This window comes from Anser cygnoides, chromosome Z (genome assembly GCF_040182565.1).
Source record: "Anser cygnoides isolate HZ-2024a breed goose chromosome Z, Taihu_goose_T2T_genome, whole genome shotgun sequence".
NCBI classification, from domain to species: domain Eukaryota; kingdom Metazoa; phylum Chordata; class Aves; order Anseriformes; family Anatidae; genus Anser; species Anser cygnoides.
In genome coordinates, this window is record NC_089912.1 from 72,105,294 (window position 1) to 72,126,730 (window position 21,437).

Below are 21,437 nucleotides of genomic sequence, written 5' to 3' on the forward strand. Positions count from 1 at the left end.
ATAAATCACTTCGGTGCTTTTTAGAGCGCAAGAGCTACAGGTAGCTCATTTGCTATTTCTCTGTATGTGAGCGCTGCCAGATGAACTCTAAACGCTTCTGTCTCCTTCCTTATTAAGGATGCTATTTATAGACCCTTTGGCTGCATTCCACCTGAGGATCAGATTGTTTACATAGAGTGAGGATATATTGTGTTTTTCTAAATAGAGAGCACATTTTTTGATTCATAAAAAAAATTATTTTCCCTGCACAACATAATGGACAGATCGTACTTCTCACTCCTGGCTGAAAATCCAAGGAGTTCCAGAAAAAAAAAGGGATAGTAAGGATATTCAAATGCATGCAGGAAAATAAAGAATATCCAAGTAATAAACACAAATAAATACACATAAATGCAAGTAAAGGGCATTTATCTCAATCAAATGTTTAACACAGGTTTATGGTTGCATTTCATGCAGCAGGTTCTCCCTGCTACTAACAATATATGAAGTTCTGGACAGTTTCATCTTCCTCAGGCTGTGCTACTGATCCCATTATTTCTCTTTCAGCAATTTTGCTATTTTCTTTTTTGGATGCAGGATGGAGTCAAAGGATTTGGAAACCTACAAACCCAAATGGAAAAGGAAGATGATAGATGCTGTACATAGTAAAATGTCAGTTTATGTGGATATATCACTTATTATATCTATTTTTTTTCTTCCACCAAATTCACCATGTATTACAAAATTAATCATGTCTTGGTAGAGCAAGAGTCCCCGTATGTGACACGATATGCTTATCTCCTCTCTACATTGTTTTTCAGTTCTTCAGCTTCTCCTAACATCATGGGGGAAAATATTACAAAGGTAAGAGCTATTCTCTCCATCCCAGTGTTTAAAAACATAACTTTTTTTTTTTTTTTAAATGAGACATTTTAGAACTAAGGTATTGCAGCAGTTTCCAGGATAGTAACACATGGAGTGGGCATAAACTCTCACATGTTGAACCAGGTAATACATATATATCAGCCAAGAGAGATGTTTTTGACATATCAATTTGATCCTAGGGAATTAAGTGTCCTAAGAAGGAATACTTATCCAGTATATCACAAGAAAGGCCAGTGTGTGGCCATTGAGCCAGTTATAGGCTCAGGCTCATGTGGAGAATTAGGTTTATTGTCTTCTTGCCTCACATTAATTCCAGCCACTGCTGTGTCACTTTGCTGCGGCCTGCCCCTGAAATGCAGCCTTTTAGCTGCCTTAAAGCCTGGACTTTTCTTTCTATTACTGCAAAGTTAAGAGCCTAAGGAAAAGAAAGAAGAGTTTAAAAATAAAAAATAGAAAGGAAGTTTAAACTGAAGTGGCTAGAAAGGGAGTTTCAGTACCCACCCCCCTGCAAAGGCACCCACAAAGCCGCGTGGTGGGTTCTGCCTAGCCGGGTGGCAAGGGGGAACAGGCCGGCTGCAGGCCCCACAGTTGTGTTTGCTGATGTGCTGTGGGCAGCTGGGAGGCTTACTGGGATCACGTCAAAGAATGAACACTGTGGGGCTGGGGGCTACGGTTGGATGGTGCCTCTTTCCCAGATAAATCACTTATGATACCAGAAAAACAAGGGTTTCCAGGAAGCCATCCTGCCTCGGACTAAAACTTGTGAGAAGCTGCAGGTGGGCCACCAGTTCATGAAGTGACCATGCCGAGGGCTGCCCAGCCTCTCCGCTCACAGCCAAGTCTTTCAGGGCTGTTTTGGGGCACAGCACAAGCATCTCTGCCACCTCCACTGGTAGGTGCCACGCAGGATGGTTCCTTACCTTCTCGGGTATGTTTTTACCTGGTCACTGGAGAGACTGACCAGCGTACTGGAGAGGTCCTGGGAAAAAGAATGGCACTCTATTTCTGGTCTGGACCCGTAGGTCTCATTTTTAGTCGTTAATTTTCTCAATTACTGAACAGTAAGCCAGCAATATATTTACTACCTCTTACCGTTTTTTTTCGCCCCGATGTGTAAAGACACAGATAAGTACGCTGCAATGCAATATAATACTTTATATTACAGCCTGTACAATAGGATGTTGCAGACACCATTACAGTACAAACAATATACCTTTTTAGAGTGATATCTGAAATTCACAGAGGAATAAAAAAGCCTATATCCCATCCACAATTCAAATAATACATCAAAAATATATTTCCAGCATAGACCAACTTTTAATGACAAACAGCTGTATCGGCTTCAACTGTGCAAAACATCTTTAATGCACTTTCAAGTTCAATTTCCTTTTACAAATACATTCACGCAAGTGTTGTGAGACATATCACTACCTAATCACCAGAGTGTGATTAACAGTATAAATTTGCCTCTGTGATCTACTGGGACATATGCATTAGTGCAAACACACCAAAGTATATGTTTTAAAGGAAAATGTATTTATTATCACCTCTGTACATGCTTGATATCTATTTAAATGGACTGTCAGGTCACAGCAGTGTTTTGAAGGTATTTCCTGACACCTGCAGAGTTGGTAAATATTTCCTGTTTTTGTTGTGTCTGTTGAAAATAGGAATTTTACAAGTTGGAACAGACAACTTGACAGGCACCATGATCCCCAGTCTGGCAGGTCTTAATGTGGTTTCCATTGGGGTTTGTGACTGTTCAAGGGCTGGACAATCCTGGATTATCCTTGGGCTGACAAAACAGCATGTTCTTGCTTTCTTGCTCTCCCAAAATAGGCACCAGTGCTACTCAAGCATAGTCATTTGTGTATCTATGTTCTGGGCAGCCACCAATGATGCAAAACCCAGCTGCGTGGCTTAATTTTCGCAGAATGGGTGAGTATAGCAATTATATAGGTGATAATACAGCAAGATCTCTGAAAGCTGAAGCATTCTTTCCTGTCTCTCAAGCAGCACCATGTGCATTTGTGGGTTAGGCAAGATGCTCCGTGTAAACAAACAAACCTGTGTTTGGATGAAGAACAAGGCAGAGATTTCCTTAACTTTATTAGTATGCTGTGCTCCTGATCCTCCCTGATCCCCTCCCATCCACCACGCTCCCAAAGCAGTCGCAGTTCAGACTGGCTCTTTCTCGCTTTTGAAAGCTATCAAGTAAATACTCAACTGAAATTCAGAGCAACAGTTAATTGTGCGTAAGCTGATCTTCACTGTTCTAATGAGACTCATTTGATTTTTTCATGAAACAACATAATTCACACAGTCCTTCTGCTCTGAGCAAACGCCAGGCATACAAAAGTGTTATTTGATAAATTAGGACAGCCAAAATCATATGAACATTACTTGAAAAAAATCTTTCTTCCTCACAAGAGAAACATCTATTTTTGAAGAACAAATAATGGATTGGAATGCCATTGAAATCCAAACACAATATTAGTATGTTCCTGAAAAAAAAAAAGGTACAATACTGAGGGAGAATGCACAAGAGCCCTTGCAGCTGTGTCACACTTTCCTGTTTGTTATTTTTAGTTTTCTATTCCCGCTTTTTATTTTGGGCTTTGCTTTGCTTCCTATGCAGCTTCCCTTTAACTCCTGTATAGTTCTTTCTTACATATTTCAGGCACATGGCTTTTTTTTTTCTCTCTTTTTTTTTTTTTCCTCTCTTTATTTATTTATTTATTTATTTCAAAGGAAACCCAGGCAGTACTGTCCAGTTTCAGGAACTTATGTTTCTTCTGGCAGTGGTTGAGTTCTTGGTTTTCTGAAGGCATTTAGGAAATTTACATTGCTATTTTTCAGCTTTGAACATGATAAGGCTTTATAAGAATAAGAAAAACATCAGCTCACAAGGAGAATGCAAGTCCGCACTTTGGTATGTCCTGGTCCACTTTGCACCTGGGAAACTGATGGTGTCTGGACCAACATTACAGTTCCAGGACAGCATTTAACGAAAAAAAAGGAACAAAAATGGTTCTGGTTTTAAAACACTGTATTATGATTTTTTTTTTTCCTTTCTTATTTATATATTGAAGTATTTGCAATCTTGTACAGACATACAGCTTGTCTTAGAACAGGAGATGTTATCACTCCTAAAAACTGTACTACAAATATCCTATTTCTGACTATTTTGCTTTCAGGCCAGGACCTATCCACACAGAATTTGTTAAGAACATCAGTTGAGGTCTAAAAAAGATATTTGGGGGGTGGTGGGTGGGGAAAAGACTTTATTTCCTCCACAATAAACTTAATTGCAGGGGAAGGCTTGCAAGTGTGCACAAATAGACTCAGAAATCTGTAGTCACTTGTTTCGTCCAAAAGGTGTTAAAAAACAAAAACAAAAACTGGAAGATTTTGAAACTGGTATCATGATTTCTAGGACTTGGCTCCCAACAGAAACTGAAAGCTTGGGGCTGGCAATATTGATGCTGTCCAACAGTAACTATGAAATCGGAATACATAGCAAAGAAGTGAAGGTATCTGCTTCCCTCCTGAACCTTTCCTCCCCTTACTTTAAAAAGCTTTTATTGATTGCCAGGGTGGACTCACACTAAGCAGAAGGTGAGATTGGGCTTGGTCAACGCATAAGGGCAAATAATGGGACACCAGAAACCTGAAAATTTCACACAGTAAGTGCATGGTAGGTGGTCTCCGTTCTGGTATTAGTTAAAGCAGAGCCATCTTTCAACACTGCTGCTAACTTCAGTGAACAGTATAACATAGGAGAGAGTTAAAATGGTCGTACTAGGACAGGCTGAAGATCCTTCTAGCCCCATATCCTCTTCATAATGGCGCTTAGCTCTCTCACATCCAGCCAGACTGCCGTTCTTTTTCCCAGCAGGTAGGGAACCATTGTGCGTGGCACCTACCAGTGGAGGTGGCAGGGATGCTTGTGCTGTGCCCCAAAACAACCCTGAAAGACTTGGCTGTGAGTGGAGAGGCTGGGCAGCCCTCGGCCTGGTCACTTCATGAACTGGTGGCCCACCTGCAACTTCACACAAGTTTTAGTCCAGCATGACTGGTACTTTTTATGATACTTACATATCATAAGCCAGTGTTGCACAATACAGTAAATGACAACCATAAATCAGCCCTAAGAAGTGATAAACAGCATGACAGGGAGTGTGGACGGCCAGTAAGGTGTTACCTAAGAACTCTGAGAACAAGTACAACTCAGAGAGCAAAACCTCAGCATTGTGACCAGCAACTATTAAATTAATATAACGCTTAGAACAAATTTGTTCTAACATGCTGTGATCAGACCTGTCATTATCTCAACCCTTCAAGCCCCAGATTGGGCACAAAAAGGACTGTTGTGGTTTAACCCAGCAGGCAGCTGAGCATGACACAGCTGTTCACTCACCTCCTCCTACAGCGGGATGGGATAGAGAAGTGGGGGAAAAAAGGGTAAAAACTCATAGGTTGAGATAAAGGCAGTTTAATAGGACAGAAAAGGAAGCGATGATGATAATAGTAGTAATAATAATAATAATAACAACAACAACAATAATAATGATAATTCCAGAATACACAAAGCAAGTGGTGCACAATGTAATTGTTCAATTGACCAATGCCCAGACATATCCCAAGGAAGAGCACACCTTGGCCAGCTCCCCCCAGTTTATTGTTCAGCACAGCACCACACGGTGTGGGACACCCCTCTGGCCAGCCCGGGCCAGCTGTCCTGGCTGTGTCCCCTCCCAGCTCCTGGGGCATCCCCAGCCTCCTCGCTGGCAGGGCAGCACGAGGAGCTGAAACGTCCTGGGCTCTGTGCAAGTACTGCTCTGCAACAGCTAACACATCTGTGTGTTATTAGAGTTATTCTCATCGTGAATCCAAAGCACAGCACCCCACTGCTTACTAAGAAAATTAACTCTATCCCAGCTGAAACCAGGACACTACCTAATTTGAGGCTTGTGAAGGAAGGGAAGGTCAGCTAAAAAGAGAATGCCTGAAACACACAGGGTTAGGTGAAGAAAGGGAAAATGTGTAAGAAAATCCACATGTGCAAAGACAGGGGAGTGTGCAGTGGGAAACCAGGATAGACAAGAAAAGAAAGGTCAGAAGATGAAAGGGTGGAAAATAAAGAGGCAGGCTAAGAGCCCTTGGTCCCATGATCATCATTTCATCATTTCTTCTACGACATTAATTTCACTGCCACTAGTACTAACAGGTAGAAGTTTCAAATGATAACAGGTACAATTTTTTTCCATTATAATTTCATGTTGGAAGCTATTGTGTGTGGAGCAATCTCTCACAAGAGCAGCTGAGGAAATATAAAAGCATTTTATAAATTGCATGGAAAATAAAAGAAAGCATCCCAAACCAGTTTGCAGATGTCCCCCTCTTTCTCCTTTCATCCTTTATTTGCCACGTGTGAATCTATAGGTTACACCCATATGGTAAATCGAACAGTGGCAAGGAATCACAGCTGCTGGTGTCTGGCATGGCAGTGGCCTGACCAGCAAGAGGGCTCCCAGACCTTTCCTGTGCTCGGCCAGGGAGGGACCATCCCCAGTGGGCAACCTGGGCCCAGATGCCTTGTGTTGGAGGTGGAGGTGGTTGAAAGTGACACAAGCCATCCTGGACACAAGCCGTTCCCTGCCATTCAGCTTCAGCAAAGAATGGTCCCCAGCAAATTCACCCAAGTAGATGCAGGCAGTGTAAAATCACTTCTATGGATTCGGGAGCAAAACTGTGCTGAGCCTGCATGCGTAGTGGCTCTGCCGTCACCGATCTTACTCTGTCACTAATGGATAGACGCAACAGTGATGCTTTCAGTCTTTTTTTTTTTATTGAACAATAATAACATATACTTTTAAAAATCAACCAGCTTATTAGATTTACATTCAAGAACTCATAATGTCATTTATGACACCTGCAAAATAGTAATAATGTATGCAAATATTTACTACATTCTTTAAATAATTCTCTTCAGTCTGCTGAAGGAACATAGTTTTGATCCTGCTCTCACTGAAATTGAGAAAAGATTACTTTTTATATCAATAGATGAGAAGCAATATCTTTGCTGTAAATATCCCCAGATAATATTATGCTCTCTCTACAGGTTAAAATGTGTTATATGCTAGTTCAAGACTGATATTTATGTTTCTTAGAGTGTCATGGCAAGAGGACCCGTGTTGCTCTACTGATGTCTGGATGTTTGCTGCTGTCATTGTCCGTTAGTTCTGACACGGCGCGGCTCAGTGCTTCCCTCCCAGGTGAGCGCACACTGCTTTCACTGAAGCTGGCTTTGGATCAGGGTTTGGACTCTTGAAAGTCTTCGAAATTTCCTGTTCATAGTTTTAAGGTAGGTTTTGAGATTCTGCACCAAACCTTGCCTGTGGTACTGCGTGCTCCTTCTCTCACTGAGGTCACTGTCAAAGCTCACGTTGCTTTCAGAAGAAATAATTCAATTCAAACTGCATTTCCAATGAGAGTGCTCTGCCTTAGGAGGCAGTTCATGCAATCCAGGGTCACTCAGATATAGCTGCATTCGTGTCCATTGTCTGAGGATCCGGTTGTTTCTAAATGTATTAGAAAACCCATCAAAGTGTGGGTTATTATGTTGCAAATTCATAATCCAGTTTGGGCTGAATGATGGACTGCCAGTTCCTACAGCACTCCAAAGTAGATAAATTATGGGGCAGGAGCCAGTGATGAGGATGGAAAGTACAAAGACCCACTTGCTGATGTCTGGCCTTGGTCCCACTCTTCCCCAAGGAATGCAAGCATTGCCTTAATGGCACCAAAATAGCTGCTTCATAGAAACATATACATTTAAATAATGCTAAACAGCTATTTTTTTTTCAGGTCCTCCTCTATAAATCTGTATTATTTACTGAGCATCTGTTTCTCTGTACAGAATTTAACTTCAGAAATCTACCTCAATGCAATATATGACTGCAGTATCTCAGCTAAGTTTTTCATAAGATTTAAACTTAAATGTTGTGTGTTTTCTTCCTGAAGAAAGGTGTATTTATCTCCAAGGGATTGTCACCAAATTAAAAAATAAAATAAAATAAAATGATGGGTGACTAACATTGGCTTATTTCATTCACACCTTTGCACTCCTACATTGTTATTTATTATTCTTGTCAGTGTGACTCAGGAGGGGCATTGCTTTCTATCCTGGCATTTGTTGATGTGCATTTCTTTTGCAGTGGTTTCACGCACCCAAACTGTCCACTGAATTCAGTGAGAGCTTTCCTGGCCTGAGGCTGCAAGAATCAGCCTTTGACTTTATTTAAATGAATTGTGTTGTGGTTTTTTTCAATATTACTATACATTCAGCAATCCACAATATGTTTCTCTGTTCAAATACTTATCAAAACAAATATCAAAAGTCATATACACTGTACAGTCTATTTTTAAGTAAACATTTTTCTCATGAAAAACAGAATCACAATTGCCCTTCAGAGGTTACATTTTCATATGATATAGATCTACTTTGTTCTTAAAGTGTGTTGTTGCATATTCAATAATCTGTGAGAAATGCATTCACTTGACAGTCTTATTAGTGTCAGTAAATATCAGCGAGGATTTAGCCATTTCATTACCGGAGACCGAATTGCTTTCTCCTTAACAAATTCCTCTTTTACAGAATTGCCATCCCCTGATGCCATGTCATTCTCTGAAAATATAATAAAAAAAAAAAATAAATAGTAAATTTCATGATAATGAGAAAAATAGAATATTTTCCTGCAGCAATGTTTCTGTCTTGGGGAACACCTAGAAAGAGGTCAGTTGACAACTCTTCTTGCAGGAATCAAGCTGAATGTCTCTAGTTATCCAGTCACGAAATTTCTGCTAAATTATGGCATAAGTCAGATGTGTTTTCTAATCGTTTAAGCATAAGGCAGGTGACCTGAGTTCAGTTTCCAGTTCTCACTGTAGCACTCACATGTGACGTGGGACCAAACCACACACCCTCACAGGGATAGCTACAGCAGTAAATTAAAGATGCCTGCAGCTATTCTCTGGCTGAGGCCAGCTGGCATACAATAGCTTGATCCATGCCATTAAGCTCTCTTGTGCTCCAAAAAAAATAAAAACAAAAAAGTAAAAGATATCCCATTTGTCTACTGGAAGTGGTTCCTGGCTCACGCTAATTCCTGAGCTGCGGCGGAGGCTGCTTGGCAGGGCTGGGTGGCCTGGGGCAAAGCACGCCAGCTGCTGTCCTACTGTTTGACAAAGAAGGTGATCACATTGCAATACACAGGAACACACTTTGGCACCCTTTAATTCACTGGAGTACATGTAGCTATAATGCCTTTATAAAATATACGGGCCAGAAACTCATACAGTTACAATACAGAAGCATTCACAGCTGTTTTAATTAGCTGAGAATCTGTTCTAGATTAGAGTTGACTCTGAAGACCACAAACAAATCAAATCTTGCATGACCATCCCATGAACTACTGCACACAGAGGTCCTGGTCCAGTGATGAACTTCTGAGGGACAGATTTCAGCGTGAAATCTTTGCATGGGTGAAAAAGATCCATTTGTTTCCATGGGGTCAGGATTTCATCCTGGCTGCCATCAGGCAATGTGGTAAACACTGAGCGTGCAGAAGGCCTGGGACAAAACTCGAGGAAGAGGAAAGGGGTGGAAGCACCGAGGAAAACAGGCTACCTGGGAAGATCTGGAATATAGACTAGGCACAGAAAAAAAGCAAGGCAGGAATGATTTTCATGATATCTTAGCACCTAATAATAAAGGCAAAAGAACACAATCACAGAGGAAAACCAGGAAGGATCAGGACTGATCCATCTTGCAAAGTGTTTTTCAAAAATCCTTTTAAATGTAGTAGGAGCATAAGCTCAAGCAGTTTGTTTCCGTTTAAGCTTTTCTAGCTAGAGAGTGGGAGAAAGATAACAAGTATCAAGGAAACAAACTCTAGATACTTTAATATAACAGGAGAAAATCAAAACAAGACAAACAAACTGCAGCAGGAGAAGAAATAAAATTCAAAACCTTTGGGGTGAAATTTTAAAGAAACCAGTAGTTATAGGATTAAGTCTCTGATATTTAAAATGCTTGTATTTCTGTTCATTTTGGTTTGTGTTTAAATTTAGGGTAAATATAATTTGGTTAGATATACCTCAGTATCATCAAGATAAAGAGTCAAAAGAGGAAGAAAAACTAATCCCAGCTATAAAAAAAATCAGTGATCACTTCCTCCTGCCTCAAAATATTCCAGCTTTTCACATCTTTTTTTTAAAAAAAAACAAAAACAAAAAAAAAAACACTTGAAAAATCTGTTACAGGCTTCACAAACGGTCTTAAACATAATAATTTATTCCAAAGATATTGGAATAATTAAACTAAGGCATTTCAAAACAGCTCATTGACATCTGAAAATGCAGAAAACTCTGTCTTCATGAGAAAAAGATATTATTTTTTCTGTATATAGCTGACAGTGGTAATGTAATCTAGTGAAATCGTATTTGGATTTCATCTGAACTGGCTAATGCAAGTCCTAGCGTATCCTCCCATTGCACAGGTGGCATCACACTGCTAGTGCATTCAACAGCTGCAAAGTATTTTGCCCATGTTAGGAGTTCAAAATGCTTTTACCATGTTTTACAGCTCACATAAATCCTTGCCTTATGTTAAGAGAGCTGCCAACAAGGGAAAAAGAAAAAAGAAAAAGAAAAAGAAAAAAAGAAAAAGAAAGAAAGAAAGAAAAAAACTATGTAGCTTGTGTTGTTAGCTGTTTGCACAGCTCCACCAAAGTACACACCACTCATGCACAGTGTGCTAGTAGATCACGTACAAGGCAATTTATGCTAAAATCACCTGCTCCACCAAGTCTTACCTGTATGTGAAATTATTTTTCGTCGATTTGGAGGCTTTGAAGCAGACAGTTGAAAAAACGGGAACTTCAAGCACTTCCCAGTTACTCTGTCACAGATGCCAGACGGGCAATTGCAGGTTTTCCTGCACTCCATGCCATAGGTACCGTAGGGACACTCTGAAAATAAAATTAAAAAAAAAAAAAGTCATAAGGTCATATAGCACTGCAGTGATCCAAGTCAGCACTCTGAATAGCTGTCCTGCATATAACAGCTGGCCTGAAACTCCTGTAGTATTAAATTGCAAATATAAAGCAATATGCATATGCGAACATGCAATCACGGAGGATGTCATTAAAGGATTAGCATTGCATTTAGAGGAAAAGAACACTTCCGAAAGTTTCTGAGCCCGCTGCTTGGGCACGACATTACCTGACCTGGGGGACCCGCAGGACTCGGAGCTGCCAGCGCCGAGGCTGCCTGCAGCAGGAACACGGCACCGGCTGGGAGATGGCCGCCAGCGTGACCTCGAGGAGCTCTCCAGGGTGGCAGTGCATCCTCCTGTCCCCAAACCCCGGTGAGATGAGGAATGCTCCCAGAGATGTGCACACCCGTGTGAAAAGACTTCTCAAACAGCAAAGGTCTGCCTTCCGCTGGCCAACCGCAGTGAGCTCTCACACATCTCCAGCCTAGAGAGTGAATGTGCTCGAAAAGGATCACGGCACTAAAAGGTCTGCCTGCTGATATACTGCATCTGGCCATATACTGCCCCGTTTCTGATCCCCCATCCCTGAGCAAGCTGGCAGAGAAGCACCAGAAGGCAGAATGTCAGGTCGGAAAATAAAGTTACTTGGCAAAGATTAAATCGGGTTTGCCCCATCCCATGACCGATACGGATTGCTTGATAGGGGATGCTTTGCCCTTGCTAGATTGTGTAACTCTCCAGAGTGTTTAGGTTTGCTATCACAGACCTTGTCATTCTCTCTTTTTCTGTTTTCATCTCTTTTACTGTTTGTACATTTCCAGGACCCAAGCTTAAATGATGGAGACAAGGAAAATCCAGCTCCAATGTTCCCTTTCCAAACCCCCCAAGAACAGATCATCCCAAGTGATGTTTGGGGTGTACAAGGGGAAGGATCTGTATGCTCAAACTATCCTTCCCAACCCAGGGTGCGTGGTCACCCTAAATGACAAGTCCCAGAGAGTTTCCCTTTCAAGTCCTAAAAGCAGATGAATTCTGTGTTGGACCAAGGATCCATCTAGCCCATGCTGCCACAAAATACTTCAGAAAGACAATGGTCATAGCACATATGATACCTCCCTGTCATGATTTAGCACATGTGACACCTCCCTGTCATGTCCTCCTTTTCTCCCCCATTTCAAGCTCTGGGAATTCCCAAGCCAGACATGGTTTCTGTGCATTTAACATCCCACAACAAGGTTATCCTTCTCTGTCCAGTCTCCTCTTGAACCAATGCAAATATTTAGTTTTGCTATACAGCCTAGACTATCTGGAAAATCAGGCTAAAGCCCCAAAATGAAGCCAGCATTTGACAGTTCTCTGCATGCCCAATGGGTATGCATTTGTAAAGGAAAAGCACTTTAAAATAACCATCTCCCTCCTGAGCTCACTGAGCTTTGCCACCCTCCCCTTCCCAAGCGAGGATGCTCTCTGATCTGCAGTTTGTCCACATAAAACAAAACCCAGATCCTGACAAAACAAAACAGTCTGGTTGTGCAGAGTCCTCCCTGAAGGACAAGCAGCGAGGGCTGAGAGCACGCACCCTACGGGGCGTTAATCTGCGTGCTGCGGCTGCTCAGCCACCCAGCTCAGCGATGCGCGATGCAAAGCTGGGCACGACACAGTGGAAACAAGACTGAGCCCACAGCGCTTGGCTCCATGTGTAGTAATCCTAGCGTCGATGATGCTCGTCAGGTCTGATGAGATAGAGAGATCTGAGCCAATTCTGCCATTCAAAGGTTATGTTCAGCAGGAGCCTGCTCCTACATAAATTAGCAAGTAGCCTACAGTGGTTTAAGGGAAACGAGCAGATTCTCACTGTGACAGAAATATCCCTAATTAAGAGCCTATTTACAAACGGAAGTGCAGAGCACCTTTCTTGCTTAGTCTGTTTTGGACAATAATAACATTGCTACTGATAAGAGTACGATACACTCTTATAACACTTTTTAGATAAGAACCACCAAAATATTAATTAATACTCAGAAAACTGCTCTGACACACATGGTGCATATTCTACCCATTCTAGAATTAAGAAATTGAAGAAAAGAGAACTCAGGTTATTTGTCTACAACTTCAAAGTAAATCAGTCACATGCCGTTAAAGAGAATCCAATCACCCTGGCTACATGAATTATTACAAGCATGGAAGTTATTATGAGTGAGTGATCTACTATCATGGTTATAAATGCATACCTAAAATAATAATACTTGGTCTGATGAAGTTCACATAGGTACAGAAAGAGATCGTACTATCTCAGAGCTGAGATGAAGAAGAAGAAGAATTAGAAATGAGATATATATCTAGTATTATATATCTATAATATCTAGTGCAAATCTGTATATGGGGAATACAAGCCTTAAATACCAGCTTAAAACTCAAAGTTTAGCTATGGCTTTATTGAAATCAATTAGAGTTTTTTCATTGACTCATTGGGAGAAAGGATTTTACATTTTCTACAGAGCTTCCAAGACTCAGCTACAGAGATTCAGATCTCATGTCCCTCAATGTTGCTTTTTTAAGCTTTCTATTGAAAATACATTTATATGAGGATATTGAAAAGTACAGAATAGTTCAAAAAACTGTTAAAAGAACTAGAGATGGTGCCTTGCACTGCAGCATTTTTAATAAACTGAAGATCAGTCAGCTATCTCTGGAAAATAATATTTTGATGGGTGCACCAAAGTTACGATCTTTATGCGTAAATTCTAACCTTTAGAGACAAGAGGAGTGTTTTCAATTTCACCCTCAAACATGCACGTTAATACATTTTAACATACCAGCGTAAATAAATGTGCGCTCTATGCAAGTCATCCTGAATGATTTTTGCAGCATCTGGTCCTAAGTCGTGCCTTTAACTGAGACTATTAATACTCCTAACATTTAACTGCCAAAACATCTCTGTGTTTAAGGAAGTTATTCAGAGGCATATCTGTATCTGCTTACTGAAGTGGTACACGAACACAGGAAAACTCACTGCTTCCATGCTTTGCAAAGAGTTATTTTTAATTACTTACTTTAAAAGCTTTCCTCCTACCTCTCAGCAGCTTGATACCCCCTCTCCTTTAGAAGATTCTCCTTTTTGCACAGAACAACAATAGCTCTTAACTGAAAAATGCCGTCATGATGAAAGACATCAGCATGCAGCCTACCTGGCGTCAGCTGGGAGCAGTGGCTGCCTGCCCCTCTCCCCTCCAGCTCCTGCTCTTTATCCCTGCCCGTCACGCAGGAGGGTCTCTGCCTCCCCTGACCACATCCCCGGAGCAGCTGGGTACCTCAAAGGCAGGAGTGAATTAGATACGACAACGTCCCGTGGCAAGGTTGGACGTGCAAGATTAAGGTCTTTGCAAGTTACGCAAAGGCACCCAGCCGCTCAGCAGAAGGGTCAGGACTAGCACCTGGGTCTCCAAAGTCCCCGTCACAAACCTTATCTCCGTGCACACCCCATCCAGATTTCCTCACAGGTGTCCCCAGGTCTAAACAACACTCTCCCATCAACAAGGCTGTTCCTTCCTACACGTAACACCTGTTAATACCAGCAGGTATTTTTCACTTTCTTCTTGGCTAAGGGCCCGCTTCAGACCTTCCAAGCAGGAGGCAAGTCCTACGGGTAGGCTGCTGCCAAACTGCCGCAGCGGGTGCATGCAAAGTGAAGGTCGTTACCTTTGCAGATACCAAATTCATCACCAAAGTCATCCTCCTCAGTGTAAAACTGGCACTTCAGCCCAGGGCCACACTTGACACCATCCATACCGGAGACGGTGCGGTAGCAAGTCTCCCCCAGAGCAGCCGCGCACACCCTGCAGCAGCCGCAGTCATCCAGCACCGTCCGCTTACAGCGCAAGGTGCTTTTGCACGCATTGCTCTCACAGGGCTCGGGGCAATCTACTGCGTATTTCGCACTCCAAGCGGTTCCAGCGTGCATGGGTGTCAGCAGGAGTGTGAGCAGCAGGAAGACCTTCATGTCTTGCAGGGGTCAATGCTCGGTCCCAAAGAGCAGGTTTTACTGTTCAGCCCGGTGCCTGGTGCTGAGGGAAGCAGCAGTACAGAATCCAAAGCGGTAGCTGCACACATCAGCCTACAAGTTTATGAGCTTTATACAGCGTGTTGCCCACATGCTGCACCGTCGTCAGCTTCCTCAATCCGGCAGCGCTGCTCCTGCCAGCCTCCCCTGTTTCAGTTTATGAAATCCAGGATGAAGGTTGGATTAGCACTCTGCTGCCATCCAGGAATTGAAAAGCCTGAGCTGATGTAATCTGTTATGTTTAGTTGGTTGTTTTGCATGAGGACTGAAAACTCTCTCACATCCGTCTCAAATGCTCAAGGACGTCTGCCAAAAGGAAAGAAAAAAACCCACACACAACCAAAAAAAAAAAAAAAAGAGAGACAAGTAGGTTGCATACCTTCCTTCAGGACAGGGATGGCTCTGAGGCGGGTGCTGCTGACAGCACCGCTCTGCCCTGCACACACAGCTCCCGTGGCCAGAGGAAAATCACACCGACTCGCCTCCCGGCTGAAAGGATAATTTTGAAAAGAGCAAACCTTCGCTTTCCCCTCCGAGGGGAGGTGGGCAGTTGCTGCAAAGCGCAAAGTGAGATCATGCCATTTAATGTCTGAGTTCAGATATTTCAGCGGTGTTTTTCCTGCCTGCTCTGAAATGGTACTTTTTAATAAGTATTTAGATGGGGATGTATTAAACATTTCACTCAGAGGTTATTGCTAGAAACAGGTCAGACAGAAACCAGGATTTTGTGGGATCTTCCGCAGGAAGTTTAGGAAAATGATCAATGAGATGCCCCTGACCTCGCAGCCAAAGGGGGAAATCCCCATCTGTCACCAACACCGGCTGCACAGCCCAAATGTGGATCCGGAGGGACAGATTCTCCTCTCCTTTACACCACCTCTACCCTGACCAAGCTCTGTGGGATGCCCTGGTGTTGCTCCTGAATGAAACTAATGTAAATAAACTGAAAATAAGCCTCAATTTCCCCCCACCCCCTCTTAAACATCATTCGCGCTGCCAGAGACTTGACAAGAAACAGCAAACAAGCCAGGAGTTCAGCACAACAGATGAGCCACCAGAGAGATGGAAATTTCTGCTCTAGAGAAAGATCTGCAGGAAAGGAGAAAAGGAACAAACCTAAACGTAAAGAAATCTCTGAACAGCAAAAAATTGCTGCCACCAAAGTTAGTGGGAAGAGAGTCAATGTAAACTTGTGTGTGCCTAGCTTGCCATTTGGGAATCCTGCATCTCGCGTGGGCTGAGGATGCTGCCAGCAGGCTGCCAGATTGAAGGAAAGGCTGGAAATATGCTGGAAATACAGGGGATCGGGAAAGCCTTTTCTTCATGAATGCGAATGTTTGTTGATAGGTCCAAAACAAAATGCTTGACTCTTCTATCTTGCAAAGAGGCAAAGAAAACCAACATATTGTATGTTGCATTTTAAGAAATGTTTTTGGTATATGTGGTATATGTGGCCATAAGAGCCTGAATGGATAGGGAAAGGGAAAGGGAAAGGGAAAGGGAAAGGGAAAGGGAAAGGGAAAGGGAAAGGGAAAGGGAAAGGGAAAGGGAAAGGGAAAGGGAAAGGGAAGGGAGGGAGGGGAGGGGAGGGGAGGGGAGGGGAGGGGAGGGGAGGGGAGGGGAGGGGAGGGGAGGGGAGGGGAGGAGAGGAGAGGAGAGGAGAGGAGAGGAGAGGAGAGGAGAGGAGAGGAGAGGAGAGGAGAGGAGAGGAGAGGAGAGGAGAGGAGAGGAGAGGAGAGGAGAGGAGAGGAGAGGAGAGGAGAGGAGAGGAGAGGAGAGGAGAGGAGAGGAGAGGAGAGGAGAGGAGAGGAGAGGAGAGGAGAGGAGAGGAGAGGAGAGGAGAGGAGAGGAGAGGAGAGGAGAGGAGAGGAGAGGAGAGGAGAGGAGAGGAGAGGAAGCAGTAAGTTTAACATGTCAAAGGGGTCTACACTTGCGTAAAGATTTGCAGGTACTGTATCCGTCTTAAACTATATAATCAGACAAAATACAGTACTTCTAATCAGAATGGGCAGATGGAAGATGTTTACATGCCTGTTTTCACACGTAACCCAAGACTGCAAACAGTGAGTTTAAAGTGTAAAATTAAAACATCAGGGATGAAGTCTCATATAAACTGACCAAGTTCTATCGGTAGCCATGAAGAGTAGTAGCAGACAACGTTATCTCCACAATCACATGCAGCTGTCCTCTGGGAAGGGAGGGAAATACTGTAAGCATGGAAGTGAAGACCGCAGCTAAAACTGTGGGGAAACAAAATTGTAAGATTATAGTGGGAAGCTAAATCAGAAATGGATGTACTACCCCTGACCCTGTCATAGTCACAACACAGCCAAAGCAGGGCAGTCACCGTATCATGCCTCATGGCTCAAACTACTTGCAAGGGTGAATTAGCACAAAACAGCAGGCTGCATACTCAGTGCACAAGACCTCACAGGTCTGGAGCAATGAGGAGCAGGAACACTCTCCCTTAAGTCACTCCCTTAAGTTAATTCACACCTGCCCTTAAATTCAGATCTGCATGTTCACTAACAGGTAATAGAAGAGTGTGCAGACCCATCCACACACGCACTTTGGCATTTATGCCTGGTAATAAACATCAGCTGGTAAAATTCTTTTATGTAAGTATATTTAGGAAATGCTCCCTGTATGAACACCAAACAAGATCTGAAAGGGCAGCATTTCACATTTGGGTTTCTCACAGGGAAAATGTCCTAGGGAGATGATAAATAAAAAAATTACACACAGATGTGGTGAGGAAAAGAAATCGTAAAAGAAATCAGCACACTCCCCTAGCAACAAGCCAATATTATTTGGAATAAAATGGAAACTGCATTCTGTGCTTGGAGCTAGAAGCCAAAGTAAATTATTACAATGGATCAAAAAATACATGTAATGGAAGAAAACAATATGAATAGATAGAGGTCTGGCTAATACATGAGTTTCGTAGAGAAAATAATGATCTTCCATACTGTCCACTGAGTGAGTTGTGAAATAAATCTCGTGCTCACTCCCTCTGGTTTTAGTGTTTCTTTGTTGTTTTACCTGTTGAATCCATTAAGCTTTTCTTTCCAATGAGCAGCTTGATCCCATAAAGCCCTGAAATAAGTTCTCCCTTGAAAATTGCTGCGATGGGAATTAATGAAGCTTCCCCAACTATCAACAGCAGAAAAATTGGCACCATTATTTAACTTGTGGTATAAATATACTTTAAATGTGGAAGACTTTCTGGATCAGATCAGATCAGTGCTAGAAATTTTTCACATTTACAGTACAAATTGTCTTGGTGCCAGTTTACATCATAATTACATCACCATATATAAGGTTTGTCATTCCTGCTGGAAGCAGGAAGGGTTTCAACCCGTGGGTCTGACAGGGAACTGAGCGACCACTGCCTCAGCATCAGTGAGCTGTGAACTGTGGTTCCAGCTGAGTACTTCAGAGCACAATTTTTCTACTTTTTTTTGCAAATTATCCATTTCTTAAGCAAAAGCAACTTGTGTGGGGGTCTCAAGGTTGTATTTATACCTTATGAAAAGTCTGACCTACTTGTTAAAGATCATCATGAAATGACACACCTTGTGATACGTGATTAAACTGTGGCTGATACACAGAAGTCAATCCAATAGGCCAACACTGCCAGGCTTAGTTCATTTTACTCTTTAGATAGAGTATCCATCACTTCTAACTTAAGCATTTTGATCGCTGCAGTCATCCAGCCTTTTGAACATGTGAAGTTGGGATAAGCAGGAAGCGTTAATACCTCCTTGAACATTGGAACAGGTTTAACATGTGACCCTTGTTGCTGGTTTCCAAAAGGCAGTCCCTAAACTAAAAATATGATACCTTGCATTCCTGAATGATCCAACATTTTCCCAGGCTTCCTTTACAAAAAGCCATAAGCACAATACTATACCTCAAGCAAAGATTCAAAGGGAAACACCGAAAGGAAGCTGAGCTGCAAAGTCCAAAATAAAAAGCCAGAAATAGGAAGTAAAAGATAAGAATCAGGAAAGTGAGATAGCAGCAAGGACTCCCCTTTGTATGATTTCTTTTCTTGTATCTTTTCAATGAGTTGCTAATTACTCTTTGTTTCGACTGTAGCATGGCAACTCAGCTTCTCTCTGGTAAAAATAGATGTTTGGGGACATTTCCTACTTGCTGCCGGCAAGAAGTATTTACATCCTTTCTCCAGGCAGACCAGGTGCTATGCAGAGAACTGGGCAGACTGGACACCTATATGCAGACTTCAGTAGCTACTACAGAAATGACTGGATATGGTAGGGTTATCTGCAGAGATCCTCAGGAGCTACAGCCATAGCATGTTCACAGCATATTAAAAGCAAGCCCAGTCTGAGAGCTGGAAGACAAACTGCATGTGGAAGCAACACAGCTGCACGTAACTTTTTGTCTTTCTCTCAATTAATTCATGAATCAAGTCAAATAATTCCACTGTGCTTGGAGAACACGTTTAAGATACAAAAAAAAAATAAAAAGAAAAAAAAAATCAGAGAGGTGGAAAACCTCTACTACATGGTAATGGTGGTCAGCGTTCTCCGAGGCAAGCATGTCTAGGTTTGTCACACACCATAAATATGTAGTTGAAATGGGAAAAGTTAATGAGAAATGTGTTGTGATTCTTTTACGGTGAAGTCTTTATTTGCTACTTTAAAATCATCTACATTTCCAGGGGAAGAAAGGCTTCTCAGTACTGACAGTCTCTAAGATCTACATTAGTTAGAGTTTCTTGAAAGTATGAGAAAGTCACATACCCTCCCTCTACTTTAGCAAATCTACTTCACTGAATATAATACTAAATATGATCCTTCACAGCCCAAACTGAAGCCTTACCTTCACTGTCCCACCACCTCATCAAAAGTTTTGTCAGCAGCTTTCTCTTATGAGAAACAGCTACATGTCCACCTAGGACACCGTGGCTTTTTCACATAGAAAAACATCTCTGCTATTATTCACAGGAACTGATTTTCAGGCACCTGGGGAAAAAAAAATAAGAAAAAAAGAAGTCCTGGGCATGAATTTCAAACATTCTATTTCCTAACCGATAAAATAAAACAGTACGTGAATAATGATTCTTTGCATGTTTTACTTAGGTGCTCAGGTGCATATATTCTGCCTGTATTGTACACACTTTTAAACCTGAGATAATGTGAGAGAGGTTTTGCCTCTTGCTATTTGATAGAAGTAGCTCATGTAGGAATATACCGATTGCTTTATTGCCATGCAGGAATTCACTGTAAAGCGAGAATAAAACACAAGAGACTTGAAAAAGCATTTTAATTAGTTTTGTCGTGATATGAATGATAACACAATGCTCAATAAAAGTGGCAAATATAATGAATTTTATCATTTTCCTACCTGGTATGAACAGTAAATGTATTCTTACTTTATCAGTCTCTGACAACTAATCTGAATTTCTGGCTGAAAAATGTTTGTTCTTGGCACCTGTGCAGAATCTCAGTGCAGCACTTGGTTTTCAAGTCCTAGCTATAAAATTCAGTAGCAAACTTTTTAGGATTGGTGGGGTATATCCTTTTACTTGTAACCCAAGCTGATTTTGGTCTGTGTTCTTTAGGAAAAAAAAAAAAAAAAAGCATCTCTGTACACAATGGTGGGAATAAAACCATACCTTAGACATTAGTGTGATTTCTACTTTTCTGTACTAAAACACATTTTTGAAAACTTTGTTGCATTTAAGCAGTATTATTGTCTTACAACTTTAATATTTCTGAATATGGTTGAGTTATACTTTTTATTATAGTTGAGACTATGTATATTGACTAAGTAGCTGTTTCCTGTAATGAATAGCAAAGCTATTAAAAGCTCAACTCTTGCTGTACTCCTTGGGATGCTAAAAAGAAAGTCTGTGGTCATATGTGAGATGTTATTATTTGTTGAGTTTGGGAGGGGTGTCCTCATGAGTTAGTATTTCCATGTAGTATTTGCAATATCACTGGGACCTTTTCACTGGCAGAGAAAAAAAAAAAAAGAAAAAGAAATGAACTAATTCATTTAGATAAGCAGTATGATGAAATGTTTATCAACCTTTATTTTTCATTAGGAAGAAATCTCTCTTCCTTTTCATAAGTACCCATCTTTGAAGCATAAGCACTTCCCAGAATAATTAGATGATCCCAGAAAGGCCGTAAGAGGAAATCAGCATCTCCTAGGTAATAAAATTTCAGGGAAGAGGCAGCCAAAGGCTGAAAGCAGTAAGGACACTGGCGGGAGCTATTAGGGAAATTTCCATTGTGCTACATGCACCTCCTGTCCTTAGGATGAGTGTTTGTAGTTATCCCTGATTCTCTCTGCTTCACAGTCTTTTCATCTCACACTTAGTCCTCACTCTCCTGTTTTTCTTGAATGCTGACATTTCCTTCTCTTTATTTAAATGTCCTCTCTCTCTATGTTTTACATACAGCTTTATTCTTCACAAGT

The 21,437-nt window shown here is 41.7% G+C and overlaps 1 protein-coding gene across 1 annotated transcript; it reads right to left on the minus strand.

Annotated features, from left to right (window-relative positions):
• Positions 1–6,693: 6,693 nt before the first annotated feature.
• On the minus strand, positions 6,694–15,310 carry ESM1 (endothelial cell specific molecule 1). The gene is made up of 3 exons (XM_013180486.3): positions 14,624–15,310; positions 10,743–10,898; positions 6,694–8,554 (listed from the first exon to the last, which is right to left on the minus strand). The coding sequence occupies exons 1-3, from the start codon at positions 14,922–14,924 to the stop codon at positions 8,454–8,456; spliced, it is 558 nt and encodes a 185-aa protein (XP_013035940.1). The 5' UTR covers positions 14,925–15,310; the 3' UTR covers positions 6,694–8,453.
• Positions 15,311–21,437: the final 6,127 nt, after the last annotated feature.

Coding starts and splice junctions, on each gene's coding strand:
- ESM1 (XM_013180486.3), bottom strand. CDS start 14,924: ATGAAGGTCTTCCTGCTGCTCACACTCCTGCTGACACCCATGCACGCT. Junction 10,899..14,623: donor TGAATTTGGTATCTGCAAAG/GTAACGACCTTC, acceptor TTTTATTTTCAG/AGTGTCCCTACGGTACCTAT. Junction 8,555..10,742: donor AAAAATAATTTCACATACAG/GTAAGACTTGGT, acceptor TTATATTTTCAG/AGAATGACATGGCATCAGGG.